We start from the raw sequence: 11178 nt of genomic DNA, 5'->3' as shown, positions 1-11178 counted from the left end.
GTTGTAAAATTTCAATCAAGTCAAATTTGGTTGCAATCGATTGGCAAATCAATTGAACTAAATTCCAGGTAAGAACGTTTTTAGACAAATACATACAAATCGATTGACACGTCGATTAACATCAAAACAGCTGAGTCACTGACTTAGACACAATCGATTGGCAAATCGATTGATAGAACCTTTTGAAAACCCAGTGAACTCTGAGCGTGTGATCAAATCGATTTTAAGTATTTGTTAATCGATTATGAAGACTTGATAAATCGATTACGCAATCGATTGATATGTGTTTCAGTTTGAACATAACATCTGCAATCGATTACGAAATCGATTCATATCAGTCTTAACATAATTACTGAAAATTGTTGTTTAAAGAATCGATTGGCAAATCGATTGGCTTATATAGTTTCAAGATTCAAGAAAAACAAGACACACGATAATCGATTGGCAAATCGATTAGACTGGTTTATCACTTTATGAAATCGATTGGTAAATCGATTGATTAATATGTTTTTCAGAAACTATATAAACTGTCTTCAATCATTCTTTCAAATAATGATAATGATAATAATGATAACAATCTGAAATATACTTTGATTTACTATCTTGATATATCTGTATATGTGATTAATGGTAGATGCATGTTAAACATATTCTGTGATAAGTAATATTGTTTAATCTGATAATTTGACTTGTATGCATCTTGATTAATCTCATATCAATCTAATAAAACTTGCTAATCTTGTATGCCACAATTTAATTTCCGCTGTGTGTATGAAATTGATTTAATTTCATAAAGAACTGATACATTCTGATATATTTCGATTATTACGAGGTCGTACCATCCAACAATATTCAAGTCAAAGCAAAGAATATGTAAATCAATGAATGATTCTTTAATCACAAAAGAAAAGAGCGAAAATATGATCGTTTATCTCTACCAAAAGTCAAATATGAGTCAAAACGTTTGTTGATCATCTAATTCGAAGAAGAGTAATATCTAAAACAAACTTTTGAGAAATTCAACACTTTAATAAAAGTCAAATTCTCTTATAAAGAAAAGGACTGGAAATTCTATGAAGTATTGTTTCCTCCGACAAAGCTATTATCTGTAAAAGTCAATGTCACTTATCAATAAGTCAACATTGAACAATGACTTAAGTTATTGATGTCCATTTGAAGACATGGCATCAGAACATTAAAATGATTTAAATAATTTGGTTAGTATAGTACAAATGTATGTGTAGTACAACATTAGTCTGGAATAGCACTATGATTAATACAAATTTTTTAATGGCTTAGTGTACTATTGTTACGTGTCAAGATCTCCAACATTTTCAACTAATATAGTCTTCAATATTTAAATAGAAATATTTTCTAATTGATGAAATCCAATTTAATGATGTTCAATTAATAATGTTAGATATTATGAAGAACGAAGTTGATCATCGTGATGATCATAATACTATCAATTATCTTCATCATTTCCAAAAGAAATCATTCAATCATGAATATTTTGAAGATAAGAATTGGATACAAGAAAATAAAATTTCAAAATGATTAATGTATCAAAAGAAACAGACAATGTTCAAAGAAGATTTCTGAAAAAGCCATGAACATGTCAAAAGAAAAGAATTAATGAAAAATCATCTCTGTTGAGAGTTATTAGAAATTGATGTATATCAATCAAGTTATTTTTAATACACTCGAATTGATATAAGAATTGAATTGTGTATGTGTCAACTCGAATTTTAAATACACTCAAATTTTTTATACACTTGAATTTTTAATACCAAAGAAAGATTATGTGTCAACTTAGACACATACTTGAATAAATGCACCCAAGTCTTATAGTGGCAACAACTGTTTAATTTAAAGAGATATCTGAAGAGGTGAAAGAATGCTTGAAGTCTGGAGAGGCAGAGAAAAGAATGCACAAAGCTTGGTGAGGCATAGAATAGAATACTCGGAGCATGAAGCGGCTGACCAAGATGTATGATATTGATTTAATAGTGGATTAAGTCATCAATTGTATTAGGAAAAATCTCTATGTAGGGAAGGACTGGATGTAGCAACATTTATTGTAAACTAATATAAAGTATTTGTGTCTCTTCTATTTCTCACAATAATTGTTGAAGTTTATATGAGTCCTACTAAATTAATGTTAAATCCACACAATTTAATGATACTCGTTTAAATTTAAAAAAAAAATATAAATGTACAGATATTGAAAATAGTGTATCAGTAGTATGACTCAAAATATGATATATTTGATCTAATTAATACTAGTAGTATGACTCAAAATATGATATATTTGATCTAATTAATACTATTCTCGTATGTTTGTTTGTTTAGCACAAATTATTATTCATTGTTTATCCCATGGTATACATGACTATGAGCCACTCAAAATTACGTAATCAAATCTTCAAATATTCTCTTGAAATTTTTCATTAAAAATATCTCACAAAACATAAAATCCTTTAAATTTACATTCTTTGTGTATTTAAACAAATATTATCCACACTCTCAAGTCAAAGGAAACTATTGATCTTATCTTATCTCCTCTTTTTACATTTCCATATTTCTTAGTCATATGATTCTCTTTTCAATTCTATCATACTATATAACGGTCAGATTTTCATCTCCTCCAACACTCTTCTATTTTCTCATCGTTCTTGGTTTGTTGATTTAACACTTGTATGAGTGTATTTTATGTTCTTGTACTATTTATGTTCTTGTACGATTGATCTCTTGCACGTGGTGCACTCCGGGCAGTGTTTTACGTTCTACCATAATTAATTCACATGTGAGGTTTTGAATTTGAATCCGGGACAAGATATCTAACCTAACGATATCAGTATTTGTCAATTGAGCTAGAATTTAAGGTTAGTGAAGGAGTTTTTTAAGAAGTATAAAATAGGCTAAATTACATATGTGGTCCCTTAACTTAATTTCAGGTAACGTTTTAGTCATGTATCTTTTTTTTTCCCGAGTTGGTCCTTTATTTTAATTTTAAGTGACAATTCGATATTTTATGTTTTAAAATTTCAACAATGTTATCCTTTTTTATACAAAAATTCAAAAAACTCATCAAAATTTTCAACCAAAACCCATAACATTAATAATCATCTTCACTAAAATACAAATTTTATCAAATCCATAACTCAAATATTCAAATACACTCATATTTTCATCTCCAACAACATCAAATAAAGAATGAAAATATGAGTTTATTTCAAGATTTAAGTTATGAATTGGATTAAATTTTATATTTTATTGAAGATGATAATGAATTTTATGGATTTTGTTTGAAAAAATTGATAATTTTATTGAATTTTTGTAAAAAAAAAAAGGACAACATTGTTGACATTTTAAAACATAAAATATCAAATTGTCACTTAAAATTAAAATAAAGGACCAACTCGGGAAAAAAAACATAAAAGATTAAAATGTTACCTGAAATTAAGTTAAGAAACCGCAGATGTAATTTAGCCTATAAAATATTATCGTATCCATCAAAATTAATTTAACAATTACCAAAAAAATCAAGATTTTTTATTATTCAAGACTAATGAAATTTATGATTGATTAACGGTAACAAAAGCCTAACAAAATTGCAATAATTAAATTTTAAATAACAACACAAAAGTAATTCAATGCAGAGAAAGTTTAAGTCATGATTTCATTTGTAATATCAATATCTCAAATCTTAGGTTTATATGAATCCTTATTTGTTCTCATATTTACCAATCCCTCTTATAAAACTATTAACAAAGATTAATCATTCAATGTAATATTATTTTTCCTAAATCAAAAATTTGGTTGACTACACAAAAAATATAATAGAGAGAAAGTAGGAATAAAGAACCAAGAGATTGAATAATTGAAAGATTAATATCTATATTCCGTCATACAAAAATAATGACCCCAATTATCCTATATAGCTACCAATTAATTTTAATTAGTTACTAGTTAATTGATTGATAAAAGCATCTGAAAGTTTGTCATCACAAATATATAAATAAAACGATAGTATAATTCAATTGAGGGAAACAATAAGAATCTAAAATGAAACAAAAATATAAATACATAGTAAAAAGTATCTCAATTATAAAATTCACCAAATACCCTAAATGACCATTCAATTGCTGAAAATTAAACAAAATAAAAATAGTTTTCATCAAAATTTAGAGAAATGAATAATTGTTTTTATCATAGATTGTTAGAAACATAATAGTGGTTTGAAGAACAATAACATTTTAATTTAAATTTAAGTTTTGGTGATAACGAAATATATAAGAGAACAATTTATCTCCTAGCGTTTATTCTAAGTTTGTAAATCCTCAGTGATCCTGAAAATATCATCTGATCACAAGTAGTGACTTTGCTCTAATTGAATTTAATTTTTAAATGAATTCTCTAACTATAAGTCAATATAAATTTTAGTTGCACGTCTTCGATGAATATTTTAGGATGGTCTGGTACAGCATTCTTCTAGAACAACGTTTCCTCTAATTCAAACTTCATGATAAATAAGTGAAAAAATCGGAAATCTCATATTCGTCTAAAATATTCGAGAAGATATTTTTTAAACTCTCAAAAATGACAACAACGAATTAATTTTTGAATTTTGTGATACTTGTCCATGTTAGTAGAAGGTAGTATAAGATCATACAACTTATGTGCAATGTAACCTATCATGTACGCAAAAAGTCATAATTTGCTAAAATCCTAAAACATAATTACTCTTAGTATATAAATTCAGTTCTGCAACACAGACAAGAGAAGAACTTTGTAAGAATTCACTAAACTATTATGATGCAAAAGTCCAAGAGCAAGAATTATGATTGAGCCAACTGAACCTTAAATTTCAATTGAGTTTAATTTTTATTCACTGTTAGTATAAAATGATTTACATTGTCAGTCCATCAAAACCAATTATGTTTGTGACTTTAGAGCTGATTAAAGTAAAAGTAAAATATTTCCATTGATTCGACCATTGTGATTGCAAATGAATTTCTCAAAATGTTTTTATACTTAACAAAAATATTCTTAAAAGACAATTAAAATCCCTACTTCTTGTGTTTTAACTATGTGTTTTTCTCTGCCTTCAATTGATATTGGAGTTCGTTCTCTTGACTGAGCACTTTACTGTATGAGAGAAAAGTATAAAAACATGTATTAATCGAACAATACGAGTGTTGGTGGTTATGTCAATAGACCCCCTATAAAAAGATAAAATTCGAAGTTTCTTCATCTCACACAATTATGAACTATGGAACATGGTACAAGAAGGCTACGTTTCTTCTACTAATGACAAAGGTGTTGTCGAACATAGGAGAAACCTAATGAGGAACAAAAGTAAAAGTATAAGTTACATAAAAAAATCTAGATGCTTTTTCATAAATGTCATTTCTAAAAAAAAAAATTGAGAAATGTGACAAGAAGGAAATGGAAAAGACATCTTTGATGTTTTGTGCTTAAACTACGAAGGAAATAATCAAGTCAAATAATCCAAAGAAATATTTTGGTGAGACAATATGAATTGTTTCAAATTGAAGAAGATAGAACTATTGAGAAGATGTTCCCAAGATTTCAAAATGTGGTTTCTAGGTTAAGAGTTCTTAACAAAAGTTATAACATTCTTGATCATGTAATGAAAACTCTAAGAAGTTTATCAAGCAGATGGAGACCTATAATGACGCCGCAGCTATTCAAGAAGCTAAAGATCTACAAATCACCTCTGGAAGAACTCTTGGATTCTCTCCAATCTCAAGAGATAGAGTTAAATAAAGATGAATCCAAGAAGAAATCAAAGTCATTTTCTTTAAATTCTAAAAGCAAGAAGTCAACATCAAAAGCTCTACAACGAAAAACAGAGTGATGATTCATATATAATTGACTATTATTTATCTCAAAAACAGTATAACATTTTTGGTTTAAGAAAAAGATACAGTTCCCTCGTAGGAATAACTTTAAATCATCCAAAGACCAAAAGAATATCTAAATGTCCCAAGCTTGAAAAAGAAAATCCCAAAAGGAATAAATACTTTTAAAAGAAAATAGAAGAGTTTAAAGGCAACATGGGATGGATTTGATGCATCCTCGTTTCAGATGATGAACATGCAAATATGGCTCTTATGGCAATCGATCACTCTAACAGTCATGAATAAGAGTATGATGAGTTATTTTCAAAAACTTCTCGTGTTGATTTACATTTTTGTCTTTGGTGAACTCTTAAGTAATTTTCACATAACTTCAGCAAAATAAAATAAGATCATTTGATTTTAGTTGAAAGCTTCAATAAATTACAATTTAAATGTGAAACCTTATAAGAGGAGAATGATCATTTGAAAAATGATGCTCCAATTTCATTAAATTTGATGAATGAAAATCATTTAAATAAGAGGAAGTGTTTCAAGAATTTTGGATAACAGCATAAACAGAAGCAAATAAGCTTCTATGATCTATGGAGTTAGTATAAATCATAACACAAAGAGTTAGTTTTCAAGAAAATAAAGAAGATTCCAATTTCAGGAAAATAATTGCATGATGGGTACATATTTAAAAGAGGTCGTGATAGAAAAATTAGATTGATGTTGAAAACATGAAAAGACAAAAGACCTCTCAGAACTAACAAGAAATGATCCAATAATATTTGAGTATTTAAGAATAAGATTGTCTATATTACAGATTTATTTAACAACAAAAATAAAACACCAATCATAATACTTGAACAATTGATACATATTAATTATAATAGTTTTTAAACTATATTTAATAATTTTGTATGGTATTATATTCATAATTGTATTTTTGTTGTATTTCATCGTATTTTTGAAATAGATTAGAACACTCAGGAAATAAAACTCAAGCTTAGTTTACAAGTATATGCATTAGATAAATAAATAGATATGTTTAAAATGCACTTGATTTTAGGGCATATGTAAACGAACTTCCACTAATTAGTAATAGAATGAAACTAACATAAAATAACTAATCACCAATCACCGATCTAGTTTGACTATCATACTTCACTTAAGCAAGTTGCTTTCGTAATTTGTCTACAATGCCCTTCAATATCGGTATTCTACATTCTTCGCACTTTATTTATTGGTAATCTCTAGAAGAATTTAGTTTCTCTAAAGTGAAAAGTTGATAAAGTGAGTAGATCAATCATTGATATTATAGCTACTCGTGATTGATTATACATATGTACAAAATAACAATAATTTATTTAATAATAAATAATTAATATTATTTATTTTATTCTTTAAAGTAAATTGTTCGTTTTAGATAAACCAAATTTTCTCTAGAATAAGATAAAAATGTCTTAGTCTATATTTGGACCACTGGCTATAAAAATCTTAAAACAAAATAAGAAATAGAAAAGAAAAAGGTGGGTGTGTAAAGAGTTGTATAGAAGTAGCATGTGAATGAAAACAAAGATAAGTGAAAGGGGAGTGAATTAAGGTGGTACTTTGAGAAGGCAAAGGCAGAGAGTCTGAGACTTTGTGTGGCGATTGTCAGGCAATTCACTCTGAGATGGATCAGACCCAATTGTCCATCCATAGTCCCCACTCTCTCTCTCTCTTTATAGGTCCCACCACACACACCCCCCTTCTTCATACACCACACCCCTTCACCTCTTTCTCTTCTATTATTATTTTCTCTCACAATTTCAAACACACTCTTTATTCATTCTCATCATGGACAACAACAAAATCACTGAAAGAGAAACACATGACTTAATGAACGTTGAGTCTTTCTCTCAACTTCCCTTCATCCGCCCTCCACCAAAAGAAAAAGGCATCCGCCTCTTCGGTATCGAATTTGGCGGATCAGATGCCACCACCACAGACCACCACTCTGACTCACCAGAAACAACAACCAACAACATTAACACATTTGAAATTGTTGATGACAACAACAACATTAACAACAACGAGAACAACAACAACAATGAAAACAATCGAAGATTCGAATGCCATTATTGTTGTAGAAATTTCCCGACTTCACAAGCTTTAGGAGGACACCAAAACGCACACAAAAGAGAAAGACAACACGCGAAACGCGCACACCTTCAATCAACTATGGTACATGCTACATCTTTCTCTGATCCACATCTTTATCATCATCATCATCAACAACAACATCCATTCATAAACTATAGATTCACATCATCATCATCATCATCATTATCATCATCATCAATGGCTTCTTATCCAACATGGAACAACAACACAAACTCAAGTGCTGCTAGGTTTTATAACCACCACCCAAATTCTTCTTCTTCTTCATCTTCTTACTCTCAACCTATTAATGGTAGTCCGTTAGCTTTTTGGAGAATCCCAAACGGTGCCGTTCAGAGTAACCCTAGTTTCAACCATGAACGCTCTTTGCCTTTGCTTGCATCTGAGGAAAGGGGTATGCAAGTTGGACATGGAGTACCTTCAGCTTCTTCTTCGACGCAAAATCGCTATGTTTATGACGCTAAACGTAGTGACCATGTTAGTTTGGATCTTCATCTTTAAAAATTTGCTTTAAATTAGGATCTGCAACTGCAATTGAAGTCATAATAGAACAGTTTTTGAAGTGTCTACAACAACATCGCATCTGTAATTGTTGTTGCAACGGTTGCATCATAATCTGAGCTGCAATTTAAAACTATGCTGGTAATAACATGTCAATTATTCATACAAATAGTATTAGTGTCGGCCAATTAACTTATTAGGAATGATTGAGCTAAGTTATGAGATTGTAAGCAACTTGGGAGAATAATATTTATTTATATATATATAAAATATTAGAAATTTCTTCCCTTTAGTTACTTCTGGTGGAAGAATTTGTTTCTCATTCCTTTTTCTTCCTTCACATTTTTACATTTGATTTTAAGAATAAATTGCTATTTAAGTACAATCTAATTAAGTGATTATCATTTCCTTCTATTTTTTTTTTTTTTTAGTTTTTCACCAAGAGTTCAACATTAAGAATTTGCTATCTATTCTAAGTTATCAATATTAAGAAAAGTATTTCAAGCTAGTGATGCATGATAGAATTTCACCGGAACAAATTCTCTCTATTTTTTTTCTCTCATATTTTCTCATGTGCTTTCAATCTCACTTTCACCCTTAAATTTTTTTTTCATTTTTTATATTTCATTTTTTTATTTATTTAATGGTTCAGATTTCATTATTATCTCATCTCAATGGAGAGAATTCATTACCGAATTTCACAATATTTTTTACAAATTTTTGTTCCTAGATCCGCTCATACAAGATTTTTACTAGCTTTTTGGAAAAAAAAATAAACATGAATTGTTGTTTAAAACAAACAAAGAATGAGCTGTTGTAGTTATGTATGTCTACTATATGCTGAATTATTTTAACACAAATTTATGTATAGTCAGGTTGTTGGGTGAGATAAAAAAAAAAACTGTCTCACACGTGTGGGGTATGAATTGAATAGAGTTAGGTCATGGGTGCGCATGAACATTTTGTCCAAACACACGTGTGGCTAAATCCATGATATTGTCCAAAGCAATGTGGGGTTGATGAGAGAGGTGGTTAATTTTTATGATTCAAATTTCAATATGGCAAATGTAATTGTGATATGTCATGATAAGGTTTGATGATGGTCTGTTCAAATCTTGCAGAAATGAAAGTGATATTTCCATGTCCATTAGTAGACATTCAAAATATTAATTCATTTTTAAAAAAAAATTATATTTGTACATGCTCCTTTTATTTTTCACTCACTAGTAAAAAAAATGTTGAAAATGATTGTGACATTATTATGTGTTCATGAATATGAGTTTAATATTATGCCTATTTTGTCTACCTATATAAGATGAAAGAAAACAATAGGAACCCTTAATTATTCCATGAGACCAATATAGATAAGCAAATATGATGCAAGAGTATAGTAATAAATGAGAGAAGGGACATGTTCATTGTTCAAGAACATGTTGGTGCTTTTTCTTTGTTCAATTCAATATAGTTTGTAGTTTAGATTGACCCAAGTTGACACAATTGGTTGAAGATATTGATGAACCAAAGTGGTCCTATGATGTTAGAAATTTTTCAGTGTTTTTGTTTTGTATGGAGGAGATCATATTTGAGCAGAATTAGAAATTGATGTATGCATGTAATGAATGATGTGTTTACTAGTCATTTAAAAATAATTTAATTTATTGTAAATATTTTTTTTTTATATTCTTTGGACAATCACAACCTTATATTATGATATTTTATTTTTACTAGAATTAATTTTAAAGTCATCCTCATAAATAGTTGAAATATAATGACATTACTGTAAAAAAAATTTACATAATAATTAAACTCTTTAAAAATTGAAGTTGACAACATCTAGTGAATAATTACTAAGTTGATGGTTACTTATTAAAATGTTGACCCACAAGTTGGGAAAGCATATGGGTCAGTTTCTTTATTATATGCATTGTTTAAAAAACAAAAAACATAAAAATCATCATCATCATTCAAAAGAAGTGGTACCAATGCCAAAGGGCTTTCTTGGATTTAAAATGGACAAACAAACCTTCAGAAAAGGATGTATTGTGTCTATCTTCCTTTTCTCATCTCAATCAGCTTTATAAAGAACATATGAACATGGTATTACACTGCCATCTTTATTTTCCCACCTTATGTACCATTGCTTTTATATCATATTACACTACTTTCATCATCGTTGGCTAAATTACAGAAATTAAAAATATGATTAATTCAAAAATACGACTATTAAATTTTTCATTTTATGTCGTACAAAAACTTATTTTATGTTAATTTTTATATAATTAAAAAAATCACGCATATTAGACTTGTTTTAGATCTCACTATATTATTGAGAATTATTGAACTAATTCTGATTAAGAAATTTGTAAAATAAATATGATTGTCAACATTAAAATTTTCTCTTTCTTAAAAGATAAATTTATTGACGATGATATTTTTTTACCAGTTTATCTTTTAGAAAAGATGATTAATTTATATTTTCATGGTATTTATATAGTTGAAAAAAAAAATGCAACACATTAAGAGTATATTGGAAAAATAATTAATAAGTTCAGTTGAAAATTAAAAAAAAAGATCTCAATTCATATATTTAGATACTGAGGTAGAGGTAATATATAGAGAGATAGAGATTCTTTCTCTAGGGAAA

General features: G+C 28.4%; 1 protein-coding gene across 1 annotated transcript; it reads left to right on the top strand.

Moving 5' to 3' along the window:
* The first annotated feature begins 7424 nt into the window (after window positions 1–7424).
* On the top strand, window positions 7425–8856 carry LOC101514113 (zinc finger protein GIS). Its single transcript, XM_004514108.4, has one exon. It carries the CDS (start codon window positions 7710–7712, stop codon window positions 8532–8534), a length of 825 nt encoding a protein of 274 aa, XP_004514165.1. The 5' UTR covers window positions 7425–7709; the 3' UTR covers window positions 8535–8856.
* The last annotated feature ends 2322 nt before the right edge of the window (window positions 8857–11178 follow it).

This window comes from Cicer arietinum, chromosome 4 (assembly GCF_000331145.2).
Source record: "Cicer arietinum cultivar CDC Frontier isolate Library 1 chromosome 4, Cicar.CDCFrontier_v2.0, whole genome shotgun sequence".
Classification (NCBI taxonomy): Eukaryota; Viridiplantae; Streptophyta; class Magnoliopsida; order Fabales; family Fabaceae; genus Cicer; species Cicer arietinum.
This window is presented reverse-complemented; position numbering and strand designations above follow the sequence as displayed.